The 14,915-nt window shown below is 45.1% G+C and overlaps 1 protein-coding gene across 8 annotated transcripts in view; it reads left to right on the top strand.

Annotated features, from left to right (window-relative positions):
* magi2b (membrane associated guanylate kinase, WW and PDZ domain containing 2b) overlaps positions 1 to 14,915 on the top strand; it is a 78,353-nt gene that overhangs the window by 9,418 nt on the left and 54,020 nt on the right. For 6 of the 8 annotated variants that reach the window (XM_085779544.1, XM_085779545.1, XM_085779539.1 and 3 more), the window contains exon 2: positions 13,477 to 13,593. In XM_085779544.1, the coding sequence (XP_085635670.1) occupies positions 13,477 to 13,593 (117 nt within the window). Of the gene's footprint in view, positions 1 to 11,483; positions 11,919 to 13,476; positions 13,594 to 14,915 lie in introns of those variants that run through there. The other 2 variants (XM_085779542.1, XM_085779541.1) reach the window with 2 other exon arrangements.

Here is a 14,915-nt window from a genome sequence, read left to right on the forward strand (position 1 = left end):
TAATAATGCCATTAGGAGCACTGGAAACAGATACTTCATCCACAGCTAAATGGCCTTCACATGTAGACTATCAGCACATTTACAGTTTAATACACACACACACACACACACACACACACACACACACACACACACACACACACACACACACACACACACACCATCATGTCTGTCTAGCACACGGACACAGCTTTGGAGGCCAGTTTAAACTCCCCTACCTGTGCCTAATTGGGACTGTAAAACAAGAAAAAGTAGACCAGAGGGTTGATAATAGTAGCCTTAACTGGACCACTGGAGAGGTTGATGAAGAGGTAAAGAAATTGGCAAACAAAAATATACATGTCACATGGGACAGAGCGAGAAGAAACAGAGTGAAGTTAAAAAAGGATCTTTAGAAAAACAGAAATTAGTGGATTTTTTGTATTTAAGGTGCACATCCTACCAAGGGTTACTCTAGGCCTACCACATTGGCATAAAATAGAGTGAAATAGTTGGAAAAAATCCAGTGACAGTTTAGTAGTTTAGATTCTGAATCCTTCCCCATTTGTAATTAAGGAAATACAACACAATTTGCGATGTGTGTAAAATGTCCTGCATATAGTTGCCTAATTAATTGCTACGTAAGTTTGCGTTTTTACAGTAGGCTAAGCTTTTATTTTGGTTTTACTGGTTCCCTTATTTTGAAAGTCAGACGTTTAAACAGGAAATGGACGGTGTCAAAGGGCAATTTAGAGGGGAACTCGGGTTTTTACCATGGTTTTTACGGAGATAAACAGTATTTAACGCTGTTTGTTAGATTGTGGTGCGAGTTTCCACTGGAAAGACTTAACAAGGTAGGTTTAATTAATTTATGTGTTTGTAGACCATCTTGTGTCTGCTTTAAGATCGTTAAATTAGCCCGCGCGACACAACCCCACCTCACCTGCGTGTTTATTATTATGCTAGCTTGTACAGCAGACATTTTGACTTTTAATAGCAGGAAAACCACAGGTGAAACATCAAAACATTAAAATTAATGACTCTTCCAGTAAATAATGCACTGCAGTAGGCCTAATTAGAGATACCTGTGTCTGACATTGACTGTGAAAAAAAATGTCCATTCAACGTAAGTCAAAGCCTAGGCTATATTTTCCCTCAGGCCACATGAAAAACAAAAACAAACTAGCTTGTCATTTTGTATGATGTTTTGCTTTATTCTCCTAGCTACCTCTGTGCAATTGGGTCACTGTTTTCTGTTGATGTTTGTAAAATAGTGGCTTAGTGGCTTTTATGTTTTGCAGTCATTCAGTAGCTATTTGTGAAGTGATATTTATGAGTTGGTCTGGGATGGTACGCCCCAGGTCATGGGATGCCTCATACTGTTTCTTGATTCCTCCTGACTGACTTGATAGATCGTCTTGATAGATCAATAGGGGAAAAAAAACAACCTTCCCCTATGGAGAATGAAGCATACTCATAATATCGGAAAGGAACTGACATCCATATTAGCTGGTATGTGGCGGTGGAGAGCCAGAATGATACAATGCTTACAAATACAATTGTACAACAAACATAGGACCAAACCAAACCATTACAGTCTCATATGAGACAGGTCAAAAGAGCCTCAAACTGGGCAGATGCCAATCTATCTGCAAAGTGTGGCCCTTGGTTGTCCTATTCTCTTTTCTAGACACGGAGATGATGCATCATAGTGTCACAGACCTGCACCGCCGTACGAGTCTACGGTTGTGCTCCTGTGGGTCTGCTGTCTCCTGGATGAACCGGGTCCAGACGAATCCAACTGAGACTCTCTTGACAGGTGGCCAGTGACTGTCAGTGAATTGCTGGCCCATTGCCTCAGCTCAAATCCTTCATCCATGAGGAGGGACTGGAGTCTGTTCACCAATTTCTTAGCTTGCTTTTTGTGAGAGGGGCTCTGTGAGTAAGAGTCGATACAGAAAGAGTGTTGTGCTGACAGATGAGCACCTTCCCCCCCGGCTCCATGTCCCTCTGGACACGATATAAACAGAAGAATGGTTTGTTTTCTTTGAGCAGATTGAACAGTTGGAGCATCCCTTTCACACCAATAACATCACAGTGGGTAATCCCTAAATCTAAGGATGCCCCCCAACAGGCTAGGTTGAAATGTGGGCCATGGCAGGACCCATTGTGCAGCAATGGCTGTGCAGTGGCAGGCCTTGTTGATGATAACTCTGCTGCAGGGCTTTGGCTAAGTTCATAGAGGGGAACAAGGTTGCGTTCCTTCACAATAAAAGCCCTGTGGATCTGAAAGTGAATAGCCAGGCTGTGATGTGGAAGCTACTGAAAATGATGCTTTAGCTCCATCGACGGTGTAGACCTCTTGTTCTTCAGCTTCGGCTCCATCGACGGTGTAGACCTCTTGTTCTTCAGCTTCGGCTCCTTCGACGGTGTAAACCTCTTGTTCTTTAGCTTCGGCTCCATCGACGGTGTAAACCTCTTGTTCTTCAGCTTCAACCTCTTGTTCTTCAGCTTCGGCTCCATCGACGGTGTAGACCTCTTGTTCTTCAGCTTCGGCTCCATCGACGGTATAGACCTCTTGTTCTTCAGCTTCGGCTCCATCGACGGTGTAGACCTCTTGTTCTTCAGCTTCGACTCCTTCGACGGTGTAAACCTCTTGTTCTTCAGCTTCGGCTCCATCGACGGTGTAGACCTCTTGTTCTTCAGCTTCGGCTCCTTCGACGGTGTAAACCTCATGTTCTTCAGCTTCGGCTCCATCGACGGTGTAGACCTCTTGTCCTTCAGCTTCGGCTCCTTGGACGGTGTAAACCTCTTGTTCTTCAGCTTCGGCTCCTTGGACGGTGTAAACCTCTTGTTCTTCAGCTTCGACTCCTTCGACGGTGTAGACCTCTTGTTCTTCAGCTTCGGCTCCATCGACGGTGTAGACCTCTTGTTCTTCAGCTTCGGCTCCATCGACGGTGTAGACCTCTTGTCCTTCAGCTTCGGCTCCATCGACGGTGTAAACCTCTTGTTCTTCAGCTTCGGCTCCATCGACGGTGTAGACCTCTTGTTCTTCAGCTTCGGCTCCTTCGACGGTGTAAACCTCTTGTTCTTCAGCTTCGGCTCCATCGACGGTGTAGACCTCTTGTTCTTCAGCTTCGGCTCCTTCGACGGTGTAAACCTCTTGTTCTTCAGCTTCGGCTCCATCGACGGTGTAGACCTCTTGTTCTTCAGCTTCGGCTCCATCGACGGTGTAGACCTCTTGTTCTTCAGCTTCGACCTCTTGTTCTTCAGCTTCGGCTCCATCGACGGTGTAGACCTCTTGTTCTTCAGCTTCGGCTCCTTCGACGGTGTAAACCTCTTGTTCTTCAGCTTCGGCTCCATCGACGGTGTAGACCTCTTGTTCTTCAGCTTCGACCTCTTGTTCTTCAGCTTCGGCTCCATCGACGGTGTAGACCTCTTGTTCTTCAGCTTCAGCTCTTTCGACGGTGTAGACCTCTTGTTCTTCAGCTTCAACTCCTTCGACGGTGTAGACCTCTTGTTCTTCAGCTTCGGCTCCATCGACGGTGTAGACCTCTTGTTCTTCAGCTTCGGCTCCATCGACGGTGTAGACCTCTTGTTCTTCAGCTTCGACCTCTTGTTCTTCAGCTTCGGCTCCATCGACGGTGTAGACCTCTTGTTCTTCAGCTTCAGCTCTTTCGACGATGTAGACCTCTTGTTCTTCAGCTTCGGCTCCATCGACGGTGTAGACCTCTTGTTCTTCAGCTTCGGCTCCATCGACGGTGTAGACCTCTTGTTCTTCAGCTTCGGCTCCTTTGACGATGTAGACCTCTTGTTCTTCAGCTTCGGCTCCTTTGACGGTGTAGACCTCTTGTTCTTAAGCTTCGGCTCCTTTGACGGTGTAGACCTCTTGTTCTTCAGCTTCGGCTCCTTTGACGGTGTAGACCTCTTGTTCTTCAGCTTCGGCTCCATCGACGGTGTAGACCTCTTGTTCTTCAGCTTCGGCTCCTTTGACGATGTAGACCTCTTGTTCTTCAGCTTCGGCTCCTTTGACGGTGTAGACCTCTTGTTCTTAAGCTTCGGCTCCTTTGACGGTGTAGACCTCTTGTTCTTCAGCTTCGGCTCCTTTGACGGTGTAGACCTCTTGTTCTTCAGCTTCAGCTCCATCGACGGTGTAGACCTCTTGTTCTTCAGCTTCAGCTCCATCGACGGTGTAGACCTCTTGTTCTTCAGCTTCGGCTCCATTGATGGTGTACAGTAGACCTCTTGTTCTTCTGCGTCCCTTTGAAGGCTCAGGTGATGAGCAGCTTCCTGTGGGAGCAGGATATACTGAATCATCATACAGTGTTGCATAAGTAACAAGCACCTTGTTGCTGCTCTGAAGAACGGCACGACTCAACTTCAAGAGCGCTTGGCTGCTGCTCGTTGGACGATAAGCTATACATGGTTATTTTTCTGAGTAAATCTTTGTTTCATTCATGACGCGATAGCAGCCAGTTCGTGAGAGTGTGTTTCTGTATTCTGCTAGCTACATTTTTTGTGCAATGTGGTCACACTGAATCATTGTTTAGTAGTGACTGTACCGTGACTGCAAGTCATATGTTATGGAGCGTAAGTGCTCATTCAATATTTAAGTGCTACTTGTTAGCTTATCACAGAGCCCTCAGACATTCATGGTATTATTATACCTATATCTAGGCTCACCTCTCTGCTAATGCTTGATGTTAGTCAGCTTGTTTCCTGTTGTTTTACAACCACACACATCTTAACCACCAGATAAAACTAGACCAGTCCAGGACTCTGCTTCTGCTTTGTCCATATACCTGAACACTAAGTGGTGTCCTGACCCCCAACGCTCGGAAGTAATTGCTGCCACACTTATACAGAGGCATTTTCTCACACAGTTTTATTCTACTTTTTACTTGTGTGTTCCCGAGGTGCAGCTGTATGTATGTTGACTCCCACCGTGCAGTTTTGTATTCCTCTGTAGCCTGTGTGGCCTCTTGTGGGAGTGCGGGCGAACTATTGATCACCAAGTCTCTCTTCGAGTTTTGTTCTCCATGACAACCGCTCGGGCAACAGCACCACTTCACCTCAGCTCTCCTCAGACGCCCCCGACCATCAGCTCAGATCTCAGCCTTTAACCGGCCAGATGGCCGCTCAGTTGGCTCAGCGTGGTAACGTCTGTGTGTCTGGGTGCTGGGGTTCGATCAGTAATGTGTTTTTTTGTGGTGAATGTCAGGTGTATCTGTGCTTTGTTCATCAGGGTGAAAGAGGGAGCGTAAATGTGTGACGGATCGCGTGCATAGCAGTTGTATATCAAGTGGTTTTGACATTAAAGTACTGAGCGTCTACTCCACTTTGACACGGTGTTGGACCACGTTTATGTCTTGCTGTTTCTCTTCTGCTCTTGTGATTATGAGGTTTGTGTGTGCATGCAGGCACAATTTGCATGCTGGCATCTGTTACTAAAGTGTTACTGCAAGGATGTTTGTAGTTCAGAGTAGAGTGGTTAAAATTTGAAAAGAGATGGATTTAGACAAGTGATGTGGTACGAAGGGAGGGTCTCCTGGGAGAGTGGGCATGTCAGACGTGATTAAACCTTCGCTAAATCAAACAAAACGGCCCCTGTTGGTTTCTCCATGTATCTGCTCCTCCCTCAAGTTTCATGTCGGTGCACATACAAACAATGCAGTGTGCTCACCCCCGCCTTTTTAGAAAAGAGCTGTATCTAGGAATATGTTCTGAGTCAAACTAAGCGTATAGGGGCGGTTTCCCAGAAGGGGTTTATATAAGGTGGAGAGTAGGCCTGAATTTAGAATAGTTTGTCATGGTTTAATAAATGGTTTCTGAAACACTAATTAGACTAATTAGAGACCACTAACACCTGGACGATGGAGTCGTGAAGTAAAGTAAACAAGATTAATTGAAATCCACCTGCGCTCATCTGACTTTGCTGGACTGCATATAAGAAATTCAAAGAAGCAGAAAAGAGACTGCAAAACTTAACTGAGCATGGGAAGACTATTTTAAAGATAATGATCTCGAGACACCCCAGCATTCAAGATTAACAGCACACATCTGCTTTGGAATCAACGAAAAGGAACGCGTGTAAATCCAGTTGTCATGAATTTAATGCAAATGAACAAACATCTACGAGAGCACCACAACAACAGCTTTGTTACCTTGTCAGCAGTGCTACCTTTATTACTGTTTTGTGATATCAATGGGTCGACATTACAGTATTTATTCAGTGCAAGGTCTGTGGAAAAACACAAAAGAAAACCTAGAAAAGCTGTTGCAGAAGCCTGAAGAGAGAGTTTTAAGACTTTACGAAAGGAAAATGTCTTGCAACCAGCCACAATTATACATATTGATCAATATGAAATTTAAATAATAAGCAAGATTACGTATATAAAAATAGTAGATCAAGCCAAACACTGCTGATAAGATTCAAGTAGCAGATTGAGACCCAAGCTAAAGATGCAGTCAAATACAAGGGTCTGGTAAAGTACAGTTGTGTATGTCTAAATGTTACAATTAAATATGATGCCTACCTAGAGCAAATGGAATAAAAGTAACGAGCAAAGGGCGAGAGAACTAATATGAGATGAGATTAGTATGAAGAGCAGAGCAGATTATGCTCTGGTGAACCCTGCACTGCTGATTTGATTGAATAATATCTGCCCCCTCTTTTTTTCCTATGAGTGTGTAGTTTGCATGCTGGTTAGCTCGGCCTCAGGCTTGATGCTGTTTCGAGGAAGACGGCTTATCAAGAAAAGTGACAGGTGTTGGAGTGCGATCTTGACCTGCTGAGGGCGTTGAGGGCAAGATGAACAATTCAGTTAGCTGCCTCCTGGAGAAAACTTGTATCATTATCAGACCTGCTATGCTGCAGCTTTAATGTTCTTGTGCGCTGGGTTTACCCATATAAATGTCTTTACAAAGATGGTTATCAACATCCCACAAAGCTGCTCATTGTTTAAACAAGGAAAGGAACAACACTGGCCCAACACTACCAAAAGACTAAAGGTGATTAAAGGGCGAGCAAAAAGACATGCAAAAAGGAAAGTATTTGATCCTCACCCTAAGAGGTCATTAGCAAGATTAGTGGATTTTAAAATTGAAGTTAGGGTTTTTTTTTTATCGATAAAGATTAAGATAAGTGGAGTATGCCACTGTGGACCATGCTACTTCCAGCTACTCAGGAACTGCAGGGAAGTGGAGGGGCACATACTAGGTTTTGACTTGTTTTTATCGTTTGTATTTAAGGATGTAAGAGTCATTTTGATCAGAGAGTGAAGGCAAATTAAGCAGTAATGATTTGTATTCATCACAAATTTGGCAATACGACTTTAAATATCCACATACAACCTCTTAAAACTGCACATCAACATAACAGTACATACATAAAAAGAAGACAAAAATGTTATAAAAATGAAAATAAGGACCAAATTAAAGGAAAATGTGAATATGTTTTTTGCTATGTAACAGATACAGTGCCAGCTGTATTTACCTTTTATATTTACAAAACCTAAATTATCTGAAAAATGCATAAAGAGAAAAGTTAATCCTAAAATTCCCCTTGGTAATTAGGAGGAGAAAATCCAAATGCTCAGTGGGTGTAGACATACTGGTGGCTTGGCTGCTCAGAGAGTCTAAAAACAACAGCAGCAGTCACAGAGATGGAGTTCATGACAGATCTACTTGTTGTTTACAGCCATAATTGAAATCAACCAGCGGCTCTAACTGAAGTGTTACGAGTACCAGAACAAGCCCATGGGCGTCGAGTTTGGTTGTTCTGGTACCAATAAAACTCAATTCAAGAAAAGATGCTGGTTTTGGTCCTGCTGAGGAATTTAAATGAATACTTGATTATAGTTAACATATAATTAGGCTAGATAAATAATTGTATCCAAAGTTGCAAACGACACCTAAGATGTCCCAGCCATAAAATGTCCAGTATCTTAATAATGCACTCTTTAACTGTAATCTGTATCTGGAAAGTCCCTGATGGACCACTGGTTAGTCAGATGCCATGTGGGTTTCTGGTGCAAACAGGTTTACAGTCTGACTCTGCTGTGTTACCAGCTTGGTGCATTCTTCCTGCCCAAATGGCACTTTCATTTGGCACTACATTTTTCCAGCTGTTGAGTTACTTTATTCCCACGTACTTAAGCCTGCTCACTGGGCGTCCTGTAGTTGACACTTCCTAATTCACGCAGCTGCAGTGTAAAACAATAAAAGAGTTAGATTGTTAAGTATATTTGAAGCAACTGAAAACACTGGCAGCATCATGGTTTGTATGTCAGGATTTTAAAGCAGTTTTGCCACGTAGGAAGGTTTTAACCTAGTGTCGTTTCAGTGTTTGTCGCCAAAAAATTAACAAACTCCACTATTTTGTCGTACATGAATTTCTGTCTGATTCTTGTTTTTGCTGTGTTGTGCATGGCAGAGTTGCTTTCGTCAGGAAAGCTTTGTGTATGAATCTCTTTTGCCTCATTGCTGCACATTGCAGTGTAGGACAAAAATGCCCATCATCAACACCAGGCTCAAAAATCTGCTTATTCAGGGTCATTGTGGTGACAAAAGGGACTGTAACATATCACATCATATAAACAGCAGTGTCACCTTTCAAGTCTGTCCTGCGACCTCTCGTGCATTTCCACACTTCACGTCTCTCCACATTGTCTAATATAACATGCCCCAACAAATAAACTGATTTTAAAGGTGTTCAGAAATGGCCGTTTGTCCTGTTTGTGGCGCCTCCTTCTACGAGTTTCCACGAGTTGCCGCACGAGTTTACCCGAGTAAGGAAAACAAATTTGATTGGTTGTTATCGAGCGGGCGGGATTTTCAATGTTTGGGGCGAGACCGAGTTCAGTGTGTGTGTGTGTGTCTCAGACGTTTGATTGACGGATGACGGATCCAATATCAGTGGCTGATGAATCGTGACGCATAATTCGTGTGCCTGCATTATCCAATGCGGAAAAAAAATACCACACTTTCATCCCGGATTTACTCGAATATAGAATTTTGCACAAAGTTTGGGCTACATCGTCTGATAGATGAGTGATTACACTAATTTTATGACCCATAGTGGAATCAAATTAATTTTTCTTTTCTGTACACCTTTAATGTATCGGCACTTGTGTGTGAAATTAACATTATTGTTGATTTCCTCCCATGTGAATACACTCAATTCAGTAAGAGTGGATTCATGGTGAAATGGTTTACTAAGAAACAAAGAAGCAGTGTTTCTCACTGGTGTAGCGATGGTGTGTTGTTAGGTAAATCAACAGCTGTGTAAACAAACCTGCTTCTTTTGCGTTGCTAAGCAACAGAGGCATTAGATTATGTTATCTGTGCCACTATCCTCTTTTTAAAACTGATTTCTCTGTGCGGTTCCTTCTGGAAATGAAAAAGAAAAAAAAAAGCTGTACCAGGTTATATTTACTAACCAGATGTGGCCTGATGCTCGCTCTGGTCACGCAGCAGAAACCACCCAGTGCCCAAATGCTCACATAGTTGAGTTGTTGTTGTTTGTGTTGTTGTTGCACAGACTGGGCAGCTCCTCTCCATGTTTGGATTCAAGCCGCATGCTAAACAGTCAGCGGGTGCACGGTTAACTCACCCAGCAGTAACAGAGCAGCAGCCGCACACTACAAGATATTGAGCTATTCAACATATAAATGCAACAGACCAGAGTCCATAGAGAGCCACTGTAGCGTCGCCGTGCGCTGATTAATAAGCTGGAGGCTGCTGGTCGAGGGAGAGAGAGGGAGAGGGAGCAGTGGCAGCAGTGTGTGTGCTGTAGGGAGGGATGTGGCGCCGTCGGCAGCTTAAATGGGCCACCTTGCTGCTGTATCGCTGCACAGTCGGTGGGTTTTTGTGGGTCTTGTTCTTTTTCTGATCAGTTGATGGTCAGTTGATCAGCAGGAGATTGTGTGACCTGCATGGACTAATGTGCCGCTTCTCTGAGCAGAAGCCGAACTGATTGCCGTTTGCCTTGATGAGTTTGTGATTGATCGCTGCTGTCATCTTTTCTCCCCTTGATGTGCTACAATTTTTGGGGAAATCTATAAAACTGTCTTCTGCAGAATCTCACAGACTTTTTCAGCTTTGTTGAAGAAGCAGCCGTCACAAAAACAAGGTGACCGTTGTGTTAACATCGTAATCTTTTTAGTGGGTGCTAAATCTGTTCAGTTTGTTACACCAACAACACTTCTTAAAATATACTTAAAATGCGCAGTTTGAAGCGTATTTAACTTCTGACACCAGGGCCTGTCAATCAAAACAATAACAAAAGACACTGATGCTGTCATGGCACTCGGCTTCTCCTTGTTAGGATCCCTTCAATGTCAATCATTCAGGATGAGCTGAATCACCGCCTCCCGTCCAAAGCAAACAGACCGGGCGATCAAACCCAGATCAAACCTGGAGTAAGGCAGCCTCACATTCAGACTGTTTCACTGCAGGATGATGGACACAGATATCACGGAGGGAGTGGGTGCGTATGATGCGCCTGAGATCACACACACACACGCTTCAACTAAAGAAAACATATGCAGAATCAAACTTAATCAATTTGACGATTCATGCACTGCAAAACAGAGAAGGGACACAGAGAAAAGATGGAGAAAGACTGAGGCTAGCTATCAGTATTTAGTCATCATAGTCATGTGATATTGACCTCACCTTATCACACCACTAAGAGGTAGTCGTCTTCATAACTTGAACAAGAGCACACTCTTTTTTTCTGTCCTCAGAAACACCTACGTCGTGTGTTGTCAAATGGATGAAGATATTTTCTGAATTTACAACATCTTTGTGTCTGTATCTTAATTTGCAGTGTGTCGATCTCTCAGGGCCGCCTGAGCTGCTACCAATGATCACCTGGCTTCTTTCTTTAACATCTTACCTTGAGACAGTCAATGACTAAGATCCTTAATAGCTACAGAATACAAGATTATATATATATATTAGATATATATATATTTGAATATCCTCCTCCATCACACTCAGTTCCACCCTGAGCTAAGTTCTCATATCATGTGTTGGTGTTTGTTTAGACCAAACCTTGTCCAAGACGGCGCTGAAGGCGTCTTCGCTGGCGTCTGCAGCTGTGAGCTCATCAGCCCTCCATGTGCGTACGAGTGTGTGTGTGTAACCTCAGTGTGACATCTGCTGCCGCTGCGTTTCACAGTATTTCACTCTAGTTGGTGACGTTTACACAAGGTCAAACAGGGAGAGCATCTGGTGGCTGAGATGTCGAGTGTTTCAGGAATGTCAGGGAGCATCTGGGTGAACGCACACACACATGTACACACTCGGATAGATAGACACCGATCTAAGATTATCTCACACACATAAACATTTATTTCCTGTGCTCTGTCTATGCATCCCTCCCTTAGTCTCATGCACACACACACACACACAGGGGCAGAGGCAGACACACACAAACGCTCCAGTGCAGTAGCGGCAGCAGCAGATAGGGGCTGCTGCAGGACTGCGAGAGCTGTCTGACCAATCCGTGGGCAGGTTGTTTGTAGCCCGGCTTCCCACTGGCACATCTCCTTCTCCTCTCTTTTTCCTCCAACGTCAACCGTCATCTTTCTCCATCTCTACACGCCTCTCACCCATCTCTCTCTTCCCCCTCGCCCTCGTCGTCTTTTCCTGGGATTAAAATTGGCTGCGGCCGCCGTGTGCTGCTGCTGCTGCTGCTGCTGCTGCTGCTGCTGCTGTGTGAGCGTCGGAGCCGCGGCTGAGAAGAAGCAGAGGCAGAGAGAGGGGGGTGGGGGGGGGACGGCGGCGGTGAGGTTTCAACCGAGGCGGCAGAAGATGTGCAGTGGTTGGTTTGCGAGGCTAGAGGACGCCTGAGAGGACAGGCTGTCTGTGGATGTATACCTGTGGAGAGAGGAGGACTGCCTTTAGCAACATCTGGGCCAGCTGCTAATGAGGTGCCTGGATATTTTGCACAGCCGTTTTCTTCTTCACTGTGTGTGTGTGTGTGTGTGTGTGTGTCTGTCTCTCTCTCTCCATCTCTGTCTGGACGCGTCTTTGTGTGTTGGTGTGCATGTATAAATATGTGTGTATTGGTGTCTGTGCCCATGTCTGCTACACAACTGAGAGATGTGATGTTTACCCATCTGAAAACTGCGACAATCCGAATTATAAGATTTCATCCTGTCTTTCTTTGTTTTCTTGCCGTCTCCTCTCCTCTCCTCTCCTCTCCTCTCCTCTCCTCTCCTCTCCTCTCCTCTCCTCTCCTCTCCTCTTGCTGTTTGTGAAGCAATTCACAGTGCTTCACAGCCTCACTAAAATGGTGTCAGTTTACATAAGATGTTATTCTACCAGGATTCATTATTGCAGCACCGAGTCACCTGTGTCAGCAACACACACATGCATGTATCTGATTCTGCACCCATGGGAAGGATCTGCTCTGACGGCGGCGGCGTATGCATGCATGCATGTATGTTCTCCATGACGGGTAGGCGCTGCGTTGATCTCGACCGGTATAGGCCGAACGCTGTCAAGTCGGTTTGGCATGAGGTCACTAGAGTATGCATGAGCGAGGAGACATGTTTGTCATTTGTAAATGCAAAGGCATGTAACCTCATCCTTCCTGCTGCTGGATGAGATCGTCTTGCATACTGAATGTTGTGTGGAGAATAAGTTCTCCTCCTCTCGTCCTCCTGGGCTTCTTTGGTTTGGGATGAAGGGAGGAGAAACTATTCATGGACATTATCATACTGTGTGTGTGTGTGTGTGTGTGTGCAGCACAGATGTGTTGGCCTGCTCTTAGTCTTCTGCCTTCTCTTGTGCTTGTCATTTATTTGACAGTGTTTCAGTTGAGTGACTTAATGAGAAGGAAGGCGGCTTCGTACAGCAGATAATCAAGAGAAGGAAAGAGAGAGAGAGAGACAAGGTGATGGTGTGAGCTTGTGTCTTCTCTGGGCCTTTGTCACGCAACCTGCTGACACCACACATTTGGCCCCAAGGGAATCACTGGCTTACACAATTACCATGATATGTGTGTGTGTGTGTGTGTGTGTGTGTCATTGCTGTTTCATTTCCGTGTTAGAATCAGTGTGAGCTTTCAACCCCAGAAAGCAAATTTCAGGTTGTTGCACTTCACCATCTGATCGCTGAGATATTTTCTGTATCAGCTTGTTTGACTTTGTTGTTAAAGGCAATGTGCACTGTGAAATATATTTGTTATTAATATTATATGAATATATGAAAAATGTTCTAGATATTTGGTATTTGGTATCTTTAAAAACTTTGGTACCTCCTCTAGCAGAATGTAAAAGTTCAGAGTAATGTCTGGCTGCACAGCGTGTGTTGTTGTATTGTTGTGTGAAGGCTGCAGCTCAATAAAGGGAGATAAAAATCCTTCTGGTTGTTTCCATCGCCCCAATCATCTGTCTGTGAGTCTTCAAACAGAAGACCACCCCTCCAAAATAAAAGACCAGCTGTAACCTCCCTCCTCCTTCCTGTGTTTGTTTGTTGTTTTAGGGGGAGTGGTTGACAAGGATTTGCGGCACTACCTCAACCTGCGCTTCTCCAAGGGCTCTGTGGACCACGACCACCAGCAGATCATCAGAGACAACCTCTACCTCCGCACCGTTCCCTGTGAGTCCCCCCTCCCTCTGTCCTTTTGTCCTCCATCGTTCCTTCATGCCGCTCTTTCACTCTCCTCCATCTCTCCGTGTGTCTGTAATTGTCATTTTCATCGTCTTCCCTCTCTTTCTTAGATATCACTTTCCTCCTCCTCCCCCTCCTCTCCTACAGCTTTATATCCTTCTCTTCTCTCTCTCTGTTTTAGTTTTCCTTCCCTGCCCTCGGGACGTTGCCCTCGTATTTTTTCATCACACACATGCTCTTTCTCTCCTCCGTCTCTCACCGTCTACCGCTCCTTCTCTCCCTTCCTTCAATCGTCCGGCTGCCGAGCTCTCAGCCTGAGGTTTCCACGGCAACCACCCCTCTTGTCTCGAGGCTTGCGTTGCCGTGACGCCCTACCCCCTTCAGCACACGCTCGAGATGCACAACACACACACACACACACATATGCACGGAGATAATAAGACATTACTCTGTTGGATATGTGCGGAAAATGTTTTATTTATCTACGTGTGAGGAAAACGACACACTGACTGGACGCACAAATCCTCCGAGACGTGTGGATATATAGACGTGTCTGTTGCTTAAATTGCGTTATCAGTGTGTGTGTCTGTTGCCTGTTGGCGGACGATGTCATTGCCGTGATTGACATTGAGGGGATGCCGGCCCCGGCAGCACAGCACCGTCTGCCGTCAATACACCAGAGCAGCTTGTGAATCGGCTTCTCTGGAGACCGAAGCCACTCTGACGCTCGACTCTGCAGACTGCACGTTATTCCTTTTCATGCGAGCGTGTGGATCAGTGCACTTTGATTTGATGTTTGTTGAAGCGCTTTGTACTCATCTGACATGTTTCAGCATCCTGTTAATAACCTCGGTCGTGCTGTGTCTGGGTGTTCAGCGGGTAAAAGGTGGTTTGTGTTTAATCAGACTCGTGGCTGTTTGCGAACAGACAGAACCGCGAGCGAGCTGAAACTTGACGTCAGGGATAGTTGGTTTTTCGCTACTGGCTGAGCACTTCTACTATACCGGATGTCCTCTGCCTGTGTGTCGAGCTGATGACACAGAAGTGATTGTTTAATACGCTCCCACAGCTGCACAGTTCCTGAGCTTCTCTCTCTCTCTCTCTCTCTCTCCGTCTAGTTCCTCTCCTCCCTTCTCCTGCTCTCCTGTTGACTTTATCCTTTTGCCTTCACTCTTTGCTCCACTTCACGTTCCCTCTGTCTCTCCCTCCCGCTCTGCCTCGTTGATTTTGTTTGGTCACCACCTCACTCTTTTCCCCTCTCCTTTAATTTAACTCCAGACAGCCCACCCCTCTCTTCATTTTCCCCTCTG

Source organism: Trachurus japonicus, chromosome 6 (assembly GCF_045865225.1).
Source record: "Trachurus japonicus isolate A0001 chromosome 6, Traja_1.0".
Taxonomy (NCBI): domain Eukaryota; kingdom Metazoa; phylum Chordata; class Actinopteri; order Carangiformes; family Carangidae; genus Trachurus; species Trachurus japonicus.